We start from the raw sequence: 14,168 nt of genomic DNA on the forward strand, positions 1-14,168 counted from the left end.
TTTCAATTCCACTTTCCTTTTCCATTCCAATACGTCTATCTATGGCCTCCTCCTGTCGTGATAAGGCCACACTTAGGTTGGATGAACAACACCTTCGGTCTGGGTAGCCTCCAACTTGACGGCATGAGCATCTATTCCTCCATCTTCCAGTAATTCCCCTCTCTCTGCTTCACCGTTCCCCATCACCATTTCCCTCTCTCACTTATCTCCTTGTCCACCTATCACCTCCCTCTGGTTCTCTCCCCGCCTTTCCTTCTTCTATGGCCTTCTGGCCTCTTCTATCAAAATCCCCCTTCCCCAGCCCTGTATCCCTTTCACCAATGACATTCCCAGCTCTTTACTTCATTCCTTCCCCTTCAGGTTTCCAATATCACCTTGCGTTTCTGTCTCCCCTCCTCCACCTTTTAAATCTCCTCAACCTTTTTTTTTCTTCAGTCCTGCCGAAGTGTCTCGGACATAAAAGAAGACAATACTCTTTTCCATAGATGCTGCCTGGCCTGCTGAGTTCCTCCAGAACTTTTTCTGTGTTGCTTATATGGGTTCTGGTAGCTTATACGCTACCTGTATTGCTTATTTTGACAACTGCACGCTTTGTGGACAGTTGCGGTACTACAGGTCTTCAGCAGCCCCACTTCCGTTGGTTGTTGAGTGGGAAGTGAGAGGCACGAAGATGGCCGCGAAACAGCAAGTCGACAGTTTGAAAGAAGATGTAACTTGTCGGATCTGCAGTGATTACTTCACTGATCCAGTTATACTGGGATGCGGGCATAACTTCTGCCGGCGCTGTATCACACGGCGTTGGGAAAGGGGGACGAGAAACTCCTGCCCGGAGTGTAATAGTGTTTTTGCGGACCGCACCCTTAAAGTAAATCCGGTATTAGAGACTCTGGCCCTGAAAGCTCAGGGCCTGATTGTTAATGAGAAGGAAAGGAAACTTCAGTGCGAGGAACATCAGGAAGAACTGAAGCTGTTTTGTGAAACTGACATGAAGCTGATCTGTGTGATTTGTTCGGCTGCACGGGAACACAGAGAACACCGATTCATGCCCGTTAATGAAGCTGTTGACATTTTAAAGGTAAAGGTGGCGAACTTAAATCACGGGCCTACTCTATGTATTTTATTTTCATGCGTAAATCTTTCATTCTGTGTTTCTGCAAATCCTCCTAGAATCATGTTCGATCTACATTGGAATCTCTGGAAAAAAAGAAATCAGAGGTCCAGGAAATGGCGGATCAACAGAAGCAGAAGATTTCCGGAGTTCGGGTAAGTTTCCCAGGTTTAGGTTGTCTGGCCTCCTGTACTTTAGTTTATTTCCGTACTTAGTGATAATATCCTTCAACTTCCACTTCACAGGACCTGTCAGTGAGCCTGCAGGCATACGTTAAATCCTTATTTGCTGATCTGCGCCAAATTCTAACCGAGAGAGAGGAGCGCTTACTCGGTGAGCTCAGGGTGAAGGCGGAGAGAGCTCTGAATCCAATGGAGAATAATCTCCGAAAGATTCAAGAGAACTTATCTTCTCTTCAGAATCAAATCTCAAAATTTCAGCAACGGATGGCTCAGCAAGACATGACGCTTCTGAAGGTGAGGGGTTACACACTGCTGTTCGGTTCAGGGAAAATATATCGCCACAAAATGGCGGATACCAGGTTTCAGATAAATATAAACACACGAGTTTCTGCAGAAGCTGTAATTCCAAAATAACAGGGAAAAAGTGCTGGAGGAACTCAACAGGTTGGGCAGGATCTATGGAAAGCAATAAACAGTCGATATTTCAGACTGAGACAGTGGAAGGGAAGAGGAATGAAGCCCGAACGTTGGGTGGGGGGAGGAAGGGGTATATGTTGGGGGTGGAAGAATTAAACTGTCGATTTTTCGGGCCAGGGCCCTTCATCCGGACTAAATTATAATTGAATAATTATAGTTAAGGTAAATATCATCGATAAGTAGGAACTAATGTTGAATAATATATCGTAAATAACATCAGGTTTATTTGCTGAGACCTATTTTGTGTTATGTCCCCTGTCTGCTCTTTAGACACGATCAATATTCCGATCTAAATCAAATTTCAAAGTTCAAACGTTCGATGGAAATTTATTATCAAAGTACATAATAGTCACTATATACAACCCTGAGATTCATCTGTTTTTTTTTGGTTTGCGGTCATAGTAAATACAAAGAAACACAAATGAATCAATGAAAAGCCGCACGTAAAAAGACGGGCAAACTACCAATGTGCAAAAGACAACAAAATGTGGAAATTACAAAAAGAAAATAATAACAATAATAGCAAATAAGCAATAAATACCGTAAAAATGAGTTGACGATTCCTCGGAAGAGTGTCCATAGGTTGTGAAATCAGTTCAGTGCTGCGGCAAGTGAAGTTGAGTGAAGTTATCCTCTCTGGTCGAAGAGCCTGCTGCTGACGGTAACAGGTCTTTTGCTATGTCCAACATGCGCTGCTTGTCCGCAATATATTCCGCACATTTTGTTCATTCAGAACACCTGTTAGAAATATTCCGAATCTCATATTTTCTCGTGTTACTGTTCATCTTCCCTTTTAGTTTTTTCTCTGTTGAATTACTTTACATTACGTTTTGTAATCTAGTCGTGCGAAAGTTCCAGAATTAAAGTTCTGCTCTCCAGGCAGTCGAAATACATTTTACATATCCACCCTTCAAATATATTCGCAGTCTTTCTTTCTCTCTTTTTAAATCTTTTTATTGAGTAAGTATACAAAAAAGGTAAGCCATATAAACATTAATACAATGTTAAAGTATAATAAAATTCCAAAAGATAACAATACCAAAAAGAAAATACTACAAACAATGTAATTTAAGCATAAGAAACCAAGATAACATAATAGTATACTAGATTTTATATATATCAATGGAAAAAAAGAAAAAAAAAAACCCCCAAAAAAAACCCACCGTGCAAAGCAAAGCAATGGGCTAACTTGAAACCAAACAGAGTTAAACTTAAAATCACGTCCTCAATCCCGACCTCCATTAAAACAGTGAAAAAAAAACAAGAAGGGTAAATATTACATTAAATGAAAATATCGAATAAAAGGTCCCCAAATCTGTTCAAATTTAAATGAAGAATCATAAAGGTTACTTCTAATTTTCTCCAGATTCAAACATAAAATCGTCTGAGAAAACCAAAAAAAGGTAGTTGGAGCATTAAGCTCTTTCCAATGTTGTAAAATACATCTTTTCGCCATTAAAGTAAGAAATGCAATCATTCTACGGGCTGAAGGGGAAAGATTACTAGAAATTTTAGGTAGTCCAAAGATAGCAGTAATAGGGTGAGGAGAGATATCTATATTTAATACCTTAGAAATAATATTGAAAATATCTCTCCAAAAAGTTTCCAAAGTAGGGCAAGACCAAAACATATGAGTTAAAGAGGCTATCTGCCCCGAACATCTATCACAGAAAGGATTAATATGCGAGTAAAAACGCGCTAACTTATCTTTGGACATATGTGCTCTATGAACCACTTTAAATTGAATTAGGGAATGTTTAGCACAAATAGAGGAAGTATTAACTAATTGTAAAATCTGCCCCCAATCATCCACAGAAATGGTAAGCCCCAATTCCTGTTCCCAATCTACCCTAATCTTATCAAATGGAGCTTTCCTAAGTTTCATAATAATATTATAAATCATAGCCGATGCACCTTTCTGACATGGATTAAGGTTAATTATCGAATCTAAAATATATATAGGAGGAAGCATTGGAAAGGAAGAAAGTATAGTACTTAGGAAATTTCTAACTTGTAAATATCTAAAAAAATGTATTCTTGATAAGTTATATTTATTAGATAATTGTTCAAAAGACATAAGGGAACCATCTAAAAATAAATCCAAAAACCGTAAAATACCCTTAGTCTTCCAAGTTTGAAAAGCGCGATCCGTAAAAGAGGGAGGAAAAAATATGTTACCTAAAATAGGAATCGCTAACCCGAATTGATTAAGATCAAAAAATTTTCTGAATTGAAACCAAATACGCAAAGCATATTTAACGATCGGGTTAGAGACCTGCTTAAGGCGTTTCGAATCAAAAGGAAGAGATGAACCTAAAATAGAACCAAGTGTATAACCCTGAACAGATTGTAATTCCAATGCTACCCATTTAGGAATAGATAGTATGTCCCAGTCAAGTAACCAAAATTTCATATGTCGAATATTAATAGCCCAATAATAAAATCTAAAGTTAGGTAATGCTAAACCTCCATCTCTCTTAGCTTTCTGTAAATGTATTTTACCCAGTCTCGGATTCTTATTCTGCCAAATAAATGAAGAAATTTTAGAGTCGACTTTATCAAAAAAAGATTTAGGAACGAAAATTGGTAATGCCTGAAACACATATAAAAATTTTGGCAAAAAAAAACATCTTAACTGCATTAATACGACCAATCAAAGTTAAATATAAGGGAAACCATTTAGATGAAAGTTGAGTAATATGGTCTATTAATGGTAAAAAGTTAGTCTTAAATAAATCTTTATGTTTACAAGTAATTTTAATCCCAAGATATGAAAGGTAATTATTAATCAATTTAAATGGAAATTTATAATATAAGGGAAAATGTTTATTAATCGGAAAAAGTTCACTCTTACTAAGATTTAATTTATAACCTGAGAAAAGACCAAATTGTGCTAATAACTCTAAAACAGCAGGAATAGATCTCTCAGGATTAGAAATATATAAAAGTAAATCATCAGCATAGAGTGATAATTTATGGGACTTTAATCCCCGAGTTATCCCAGTAATATTTGAAGATTCTCGAATAGCAATTGCAAGAGGTTCTAATGCAATATCAAATAATAGGGGACTAAGAGGACAGCCTTGTCGAGTACCACGAAAGAGAGGGAAAAAAGGTGAGTTTAAAGAGTTAGTACGAACCGAGGCTACAGGGGAGTGATATAACAGTTTAATCCAGGATATAAATTTCAAGCTAAAATTAAACATTTCAAGCACCTTAAATAAATAAGGCTATTCTACTCTATCAAAAGCTTTCTCGGCATCTAAAGAAATAACACACTCAGGAACATTTTGTGAGGGAGTATAAACGATATTTAACAATGTACGAATATTATAAAAAGAGTAACGACCTTTAATAAAACCCGTTTGGTCTTCCGAAATAATAGAAGGAAGTACTTTTTCTAGTCTATTTGCTAATAACTTAGAAAAAACTTTAGAATCAACATTTAATAAAGATATTGGTCTATAAGATGCACATTGAGCAGGGTCTTTATCCTTCTTTAGTATTAAAGAAATTGATGCTCTATTAAAAGATTCCGGAAGTTTACCAAGTTTCAAAGAAGCCTCAAAAACCTTATAGAGCCAAGGAATCAATAAAGAAGCAAAACATTTATAAAATTCAACGGTAAACCCATCAGGGCCAGGAGCTTTCCCCAGATTCATAGAAAAAATAACATTCTTAATCTCATCCATTGTAATGGAAGTATCTAATAAAGAAGACATATCCTGTGAAATCTGAGGGAAGTCTAACTTATCTAAAAAATCATTCATATATTTAGAATCTCGAGGAGACTCTGATTGATATAAAGAAGAATAAAAATCACAAAAGGTTTGATTAATCCCCACATGATCCAATATCAATCGATCATTTTGGTTATAAATCTGATTGATTTGAGATTTAACATAATTAGATTTCAATTGATTAGCCAGCAGCTTGCCAATTTTATCACTGTGAACATAAAAATCACTTCTTGTTTTCTTTAATTGGTTTACAATCGAGGACGAGAGTAGTAAACTGTGTTCCATTTGAAGTTCAGTTCTTTGTTTGTATAGCTCCTCAGAAGGAGCCATAACATATTTCTTATCAATTTCTTTAATCTTGTCCACAATTGCCATCTCCTCCTGCTTCTGTTTCTTCCTCAAAGCAACGGAATACGAAATAATCTGACCCCGAATATAGGCTTTAAAAGTGTCCCAAAGAGTGTTAACCGAAATATCTTCTGTATGGTTAATTGTAAAAAAAAGCTCAATCTGTTCATTCATAAAATTAACAAAGTCCGAGTCCTGAAGCAACAGCGAATTAAAACGCCATTGTCTATTGTTTGGTATATTGGCCATAATTTTAATAGAAAGCTTAAGTGGAGCATGATCCGAAATGGTTATAGAATCATAATCACATTTAATCACTGAAGGAATGAGACGAGAATCAATAAAAAAATAATCAATTCTTGAATAGGAATGATGAACATGTGAAAAAAAGGAAAAATCTTTTTCCTGAGGATGCAGAAAACGCCAAATGTCCGTCGACCCAGAATCAGAAAGGAAAAAATTAATCAAATTTGCAGATTTATTAGGTAAAGTCCGTAAAGGAGCCGAACGGTCCAAAGCTGGAGATAAACAGGTATTAAGATCTCCGCCCCAAATCAATGAAAACTCGTTCAAATTCGGAAACTGATCAAACAATGATTTATAAAATTCCGGACAATCCATATTAGGAGCATAAACATTAACCAAAACTACTTTTTTATTAAATAGTAAACCACTAACCAATAAAAATCTACCATTCGGATCAGAGATAATATCCTGTTGTATAAAAGTAACTGAGGAATCTATAAAAATAGAGACGCCTCGAATCTTAGCATTGGAGTTCAAATGAAATTGCTGTCCCTTCCAGAATTTGAAAAAACGTAGTCTGTCCCCCCTCCGTACATGGGTCTCTTGTAAAAATAAAATTTGTGCTTTAAGTCTCCGGAACACTTTAAAAACTTTTTTTCTTTTAATAGGATGATTAAGACCATTAGTATTCCAGGAGACAAAATTAATAATAGACTCCATAAATCCTAAAGTCAACCCACAACAAGGAGGATTGACAATAGGCGCGACCCACAAACCCGGAGAGGAAACAGAACATACAAAAGATACCGGGGAAAAGGACGCAACCAGTACTTCAATAATGTATATAGCCCAAAGAAAAACAAACTAAAACGTGAAGCCCCTCCCACCACCCCCCACCCCAAGACCCCAAGGCAAAATCTAAAGCAGACCCGCCAGAAAGAAGCAAGCGCTAAAACTACCCCCATGACTTCCGGTATACGCTCCCTAAAAAAAAGGTATAAATATGAAAAGGATCAGCTAATTGTAAAACAGTAAAAAAATAAGTAAAAAAAAGTTAGCTCAATTAGAATACACACAGAACAGAACAAAAGCCGGAAAATATATATTAAAAAAAACCACAATAAACCTCAAACTCATGAATAGACACAGCAACAAAAAAAAAATAGGATTATTAACATAAAGTGATTATAAAAAGCAAAACAGAATAAAATTTTTTAAAAAACTACAAAATTTAAGGCCGCACAGGAAATACGTAAGATGACAAAAGGGAAGTAACCACCCAGAATCCCCTGGGAAAAGAAAGAAATGACGCAGTTAAAAAGAAAGTTTAGCAGCCATATTAAGAAATCAAAAGTAAACTTTTCTGCCCAAATAGGGCACAGAAAAGTTAAAACCAACCAATTCACAGCCTCCGATCAACGGAGAAAATTAAAAAAAAGGCAATTAAGATGTTGAAGATGAAAGTTGATCCAGATAACTCTGGGCATCCGATGGAGAATCAAAAAAACGAAGGGCTCCATCTAACATGCGAATCCTTAGACGTGCAGGGTACAGCAGCGCTGGTCTTAAATCCATCTTATAGAATTCCGACATCACGGATCTGTAACGGACCCGTTGGTCCCAGATTGGTTTACTGAAATCTTCCACGAATCGGAACTTAAGATCCGAAAAATCAATGAAACCTTCAGATCGAGCGAATCGAAACAGTCTCTCCTTGTCTTGAAAGTAATGAAAACGTAAGATAACATGCCTAGGTCTATCTGACCTAGACGAGTATGATGGGATTCTGTGAACACGATCCAGTAGCGGTGGTTGGTCAGGAAATACAGTAGGGAATGCATCTTTTAAAAGTTGAGAGAAATATTTCATGGGGTTGTTAGCTTCAACGGCTTCCCTCACGCCAATCATTCGTAAATTCTGCCGTCGCATTCTAGATTCCAAGTCAGAGTTTTTAAAAGTCCAAAAGTCAAGTTTCTTCTTCATTACATTAATTGTTTCTTCGATTTTCCCCATCTTAAGCTCACTTTGTTGCGCGAATTTTTGAAGATCAGATATAGCCGACTGATGTTCCGCAATACATGTTTGCATCTTATCAATTAAATCGGCAATTTTCTGGAAATTAGTTGAGATTTCCGTATGAATCAGGTCTTTAACAAAGCCTGCAATTTCCGTACGAATCATCTCCCTAACAGAGGTTGAAATTTCCCTCTGAATTAACTCCGATATCGCTTTCAAAGTCACCGGTGATTCAGTCGGGGGGAGATCCGTAGCTTTCTGTTTAACCGGAGGTTTACCATCCTTGCCGTTTTTCCCGTTCTTAGACATAGCAGATCTAAGTATCATCCAATTGTCAGAGAATTCAGTTTAATTCAAAGTATTGTAAAAATTGATGCCTTAATGGTTAATTAAAGTATAGCTGACCATAGAGAAAAAAAAACTCAGAGGTAATGGAGCGAGTCAAGAACGCGACTTCACTCCATGAGCGCTACCGGAAGTCTCCCCGGACAACTTCGCAGTCTTATCATCTTGTCATTTTATAGGGAGAAAAGTGTCTCGCTGGTGTAATACCCCCATTCTCTCCGTAACTATATCCACTGAGTAACGAAACGACTCTCATATATATGCTTTGTAATTTCTCCTTCACTGCTTACTTACTGCCCACAACGCCCCAGACGTTTAGGCAGCAATGAAGGTCGTCAATCTCTATTTGTATAGAAGGATTCTTCATTGTTGTTCCTGTACCAATTGTTTTTAGGCCATTCAGTGTTGTTAGCCCGCAGATGATCCGCCGATCCTGGAGGACCAGTGGACCGCTCTTAGCCCGGCCTCTATTCTTTGACCTCATCGGTACAGGCGACCCTGCCGAGGGCTAAAGCACAAGGGCCTGGCTCCAGCCAGCATAGCTGTCCGGGTCAGTGAGACAGGCAAGCTTCCAAGCCTTACCACACGTTTGCGATCCTCTTGCAGGACATTCAGCTTTGGTCCTGTATTATTAGTGCAAAATTAGCTTTCCGATTGTGTGTTTGAAACCTGGGTTTGGGGAATATTCGGCTGCTTCTAACATTTTAGATGAAATGCAAATGAAAAGGAGTGCTGTTGTGATAGTCTGCGGCAGGGAGATTCAAAGGAACTCAGCGGATGGCGAGCGTCAATGGAAGAGAGAAATTGTCCACGCTACATGTTGAGCCCTCCCCGCCATTGAGCAAATCTACACGAAATGCTGTCGTAGGAAAGCAGCATCCATCGTCAGGGATGCCCACCACTTGTGACATGCTGTCTTCGCTGCTGCCATCAGGAAGAAGTTACACCACCAGGTTCAGGACCAGTTATTACGCCTCAAGTATCAAGTGCTTGAACCAAAGCGGAAAACTTCACTCAACGTCATTTTCCCATCACTGAAATGTTCCCATAACCTATGGACTCACTTTCAATGACTCTTCATCTCATGTTCTCAATATTTCTTGCTTATTTATTTATTATTATTAATTCTTTCCTTTTTTTTGTATCAGCAGAGTTTATTGGCTTTTGCACAATGCTGAAGTTGGTGTGGTCCTTTCAGTGATTCTATTATGGTTATTATTTATGGAGTATGCCCGCAAGGAAATGGATTTCAGAGATTTTATATGATGCGTTACTTGTACATTGATAATAAATTTACTTTGAATCGGAACAGTTACAGCTCCTGACACGGGGGTATCGATTTGAAACGTTGATCACCTCATTCTTCACAAATGCTGCCAAAGCTTTTGAGTTCCTCCAGAAATTCTTTCTCTTGTACTTAGATGAAACGTCTATGGATATGATGTGGGCTATCATCAACTATCATATTAACATTAGAACATTTTGTTTATTACAGGAGGAATATTCTCGGAAAGGAAGGTAGGATTTGCAATGTAGTGAATAGCTGCAACTATTATAAAATATTTAGGAAAATTGTTTACTTATGTTTATTTCATCACCAACTGCTTAATACTGACAGGATAAGTGAGGAAGAAAGTACATTTTCAATTGTGGATGGTACCCTGCCGATTAAACAATTCAGTCACGCAAGTTTGTTGAAAGAAGCATTGAGTGAAGAATTTAATTTCTTCAGACAAGGTAAAACTCAGTTAGTTGTTCTCCAAGTTATTAAATACTTTTGAGAATTGATTAGGTAAAGCACTGAATGATAATGGGCGTTTTATATTCTAGCAGCAATTGTTCCTATTGGAAAAGATGTTTTACGTTCTACTTGGGTCAACCAAAACTCAGTAATATCTCAACATGAATGTACCAACTTACTGCAGTTAACCTGAAACCTTGTGTACTATTACCATTCCCCAATAGTTGTTCTGTTATTTTGGGCTTTTTTACATTGACAGCTCACGTGCCTTTAGCGAGATCTATCATCTTTCCCCAAATAGTTCAATCTGGGCACCATCCCCACTGATGCACACAATTCCACTATCACCTTTAAGTCACTGCCTCCACGTTACCCTTCCCACGCGTGTCTCCCGCTTTCCTTCATCCCCGTGGCAACTGATTCTATAGATCATCTATCAGACTTTGTCGCATACCAACCTCTGAACACCATACTAGGTACCCTCCCTCACAACTTCAGTATTGATTTCGGGTACCGACACGAATCGTCAAACATGTTGATCGAGACGCTTAGTTTCTCTAAGGGATTATTTTTTTTTTTTTGCTCATGGTGCAAATATAATTTTCAAGACGCGATCCGGTTCAATGCAACACTAGTGCATTTTAGGGATAAAAAGGGTGGATACATCCACTGCGAGTATCCAGTTTTCGCAATAATATGCGGAAACCCACGGAGGCTGGTTAAGACTAGAACTAGAGGTTATGGGTTAAGGGTGAAAGGTGAAATGTTTAAATGGAACATAAGCGGTAACTTCTTAACTCGGAGAATGTTGAGCGTGTCGAATGAGCTGACAGTGGAAGTGGTGAGTGTAGATTCTATTTCAATATTTAAGAAAGAACTGGATAGATGCATGGTTGGGAGCCGTTTGGAGTACTATGCTCCGGGTTAGGTGGATGGGGTTAGTCAGAATAACAGTACGGCACTCGTCGGGTGGGCTGTATTCTGTGCTGTAGCATTTTATGTTCTGTGATATTTGTTCCTATCTATTTCAGTCCTTGGGGAATGGATGGATGTTTAAATACCACTATTAACACCACCATATTGATAACCAGACCCCAACATACAAACGTCCAGAGAGACAGGAATGTACCAGGCGTTGTTTTAGAGCGATAGAAAAAAGGTTCAAATTAGTCCAAACCCTCCTGAAATATCACGTCTTCTAATTGCAAGCTGTCTAAACCAACCTTATAGAGACACTTATCTAGATGACTTTCACTATAGGAAGGATGTGGAAGCATTGGAAAGGGTACAGAGGAGATTTACCAGGATTCTGCCTGGTTTAGAAAGTATGTATTGTGATCAGAGATTAAGGGAGCTAGGGCTTTACTCTTTGGAGAGAAGGAGGATGAGAGGAGACATGATAGAGGTGTACAAGATAATAAGAGGCATAAATAGAGTGGATAGAGTGGAAGAGATAGCGCCTCTTCCCCAGGGCACCACTGCTCAATACAAGAGGACATGGCTTTAAGGTAAGGGGTGGGAAGTTCAAGGGGGATATTAGAGGAAGGTTTTTTACTCAGAGAGTGGTTGCTGCGTGGAATGCACTGCCTGAGTCAGTGGTGGAGGCAGATACACTAGTGAAGTTTAAGAGACTACTAGGCAGGTAAAAGGAGGAATTTAAGGTCGGGGCTTATATGGGAAGCAGGGTTTGAGGGTCGGCACAACATTGTGGGCCGAAGGACCTGTACTGTGCTGTACTATTCTATGTTCTAAATGTTACAACTGAGTCCATCTCAACCACAATCTCTGGTACACAGAACATAGAACGGCACGGCACAGGAACAGATCCTTTGGCGTAATGTTGAGCCGAGCCAACTAAAAAGTAAATCAAAAACCTCGATCAGGAGGTTGGGGACCATGGACCCCTCAGTCAAACGTAGGGGTTCGTTAGCATAAAAAGGTTGGGAACCCCTGCTTTAGAAAAACGCAAAAGACCGCAGGTGCTGCAAATCCCGAATAAGGCACACAAAATGCTGGAGGAGCTTAGCAGGAAAGCAATAAAGGCTCAACATTTCGGAGCAAGGCCTTTTATCGTGACTGAAGAGGGTGGGGGGGAGAAGACAGAATAAGAAGTTGGTGATGGGCGGGGGAGGAGTGACGGGACAATACAAGCTGTCCCGTGATAAGTGATGCCAAGTGAGGTTGGGGGTGGGGGTGTGAAGAGGATGAATTGAGCTGATAGGTGGAAAAGGTACAACGCGTCGGAAGAAAGAGAGGAGAGGAGTATGGACTATGGGAGAAAGAGGGGCACCAGAGGGGAGGAGATGGGCTGGTAAGGAGAAGACAAGGTGTGAAAAGGGAAATGGAAAAAAAGGAGAAGGGGGGCAGAAATTACCGAAAGTTAGAGTAATTAATGCTCATTCCGTCAGGTTGGAGACTAGCTAGACGGAATATGAAGCGTTGGTTCTCCAGTCTGAGTGTGGCTTCATCGTGGCAGTAGAGGAGGCCACGTATTGATGTGTCAGGATGGGAACGGGAGCACAATTAAATTGGGTGGCCATTGGGAATTCAATTTCTGTTAGCCGCTGGTTTATTCTTGGAGCGGAGTTTGTTCACGTCCCGTTCCTGGGCCGATGCCCGATTATGCCTGTAATCCCACCGAGTCTTTAATTCTCTGCTTCTTCTCCCCACCAACTCACAGTTTCTGTGAAGCTCGATGTGGAAACAGCAGCTTCGCGCCTCGAGGTGTCTGACGATCTGAGGTCTGTAAGATGGAGCCGGATCCAGAGAACTCTCCCTGTTAACCCGAAAAGATTTGAAGACCAGGCGTGCGTGCTGGGATCGGAGGGATTCACGACAGGGAGACATTACTGGGAGGTGGAGGTGGCGGGGAATCGGCGTTGGACTCTGGGAGTCGCTGCAGAGTCTGTGTCGAGGAAGGGATTAGTGAGACTTAGACCAGCGACTGGAGTCTGGAGCATCGGGCGGAAAGATGACAAGTTTTATGCAAACAGTACCAGTATAATCCGTCTCCCTGTCGATCACATCCCCGGAAAGGTGGGAGTTTATCTCAGTTACGAGTCCGCTTCAATTTCATTTTACAGTGTGGTCAACAAGTCCCATCTTTATACTTTCACTGGGAAATTTGAGGGGAAGCTTTATCCTTTCTTCCGTACAGTGGATGGAAACTGGATGAGTACGTAGTTCAGTTTCTCTCCGCAACTGGAAAAAAAGGGGTGAACCGGGACCAGCGTCAGTAGAGAGCACTCAGTCTGTGCAGTACAGACCGCATCTTGTAACATGTTGGCGCGGAACGGGTCCATTCAATACCCTAATTTTGCATTGTAAAACCATAAATAATCTCTGAATAAAACAAAACCATACGAAGAGTGAAACAAAAGGTATTGGAAATTAAATTGTCCATCTATTCGTTTCAGTTCGTTAACAGAACTACTAAGAGCATGATTCCGAGAATGAAAGGGTTAACGTGTGAGGAGCGCTTGGTGACTCGTGGTCTGTACTCACTGGGGTTTGGGGGGTGTTCTCATTGAAACGTACCGAATATATGAAAGACCTAGATAGACTGGAAGTGGAAAGAATATTTCCTTTCGTGGGTAAGTCTCGGACCAAAAAGGTACAAGCTCAGAATACAAGGATGTCTCTTTAACACAGAGATGCGGAGGAATTTGTTTAACGAGAGGATGATGACGTTGTGGAATTCATTGAAGGCGATGGAAGCTAGGACATTGGGCATATTTAAAGCGGAAGTTGATAGGATTTTGATCAGTAATGGCGTCAAACGTTATGGGGAGAAAGCAGGAAAATGGAGTTAAGGGGGTAAATAGACATGATGAAATGACAGAGCTGATTCAATGGGCTGAATGGCCTAATTCTGCTCGCATGTCTTATGATTTAAGATGCTGAGACAGAGAATAAAATGGCTCCTAAAACAGCTGTTTGAAAATTTACCGATTTGAAAATTTACC

General features: G+C 39.6%; 1 protein-coding gene across 1 annotated transcript; it reads left to right on the forward strand.

The window, feature by feature from the left end:
* The first annotated feature begins 655 nt into the window (after positions 1-655).
* LOC134346094 (zinc-binding protein A33-like) lies at positions 656-13,577 on the forward strand. The gene is made up of 6 exons (XM_063047398.1): positions 656-1,075; positions 1,168-1,263; positions 1,354-1,584; positions 9,958-9,980; positions 10,081-10,199; positions 12,884-13,577. The coding sequence occupies exons 1-6, from the start codon at positions 671-673 to the stop codon at positions 13,384-13,386; spliced, it is 1,377 nt and encodes a 458-aa protein (XP_062903468.1). The 5' UTR covers positions 656-670; the 3' UTR covers positions 13,387-13,577.
* The last annotated feature ends 591 nt before the right edge of the window (positions 13,578-14,168 follow it).

Source organism: Mobula hypostoma, chromosome 5 (genome assembly GCF_963921235.1).
Source record: "Mobula hypostoma chromosome 5, sMobHyp1.1, whole genome shotgun sequence".
Lineage (NCBI taxonomy): Eukaryota > Metazoa > Chordata > Chondrichthyes > Myliobatiformes > Myliobatidae > Mobula > Mobula hypostoma.

What these genes read in the sequence shown, in the direction of transcription:
- LOC134346094 (XM_063047398.1), top strand. Translation starts at nt 671, where the DNA reads ATGGCCGCGAAACAGCAAGTCGACAGTTTGAAAGAAGATGTAACTTGT. An exon ending in AAGCTGTTGACATTTTAAAG is followed by an intron (nt 1,076 to 1,167) that starts GTAAAGGTGGCG and finishes AAATCCTCCTAG; the next exon opens with AATCATGTTCGATCTACATT. An exon ending in GAATATTCTCGGAAAGGAAG is followed by an intron (nt 9,981 to 10,080) that starts GTAGGATTTGCA and finishes TAATACTGACAG; the next exon opens with GATAAGTGAGGAAGAAAGTA.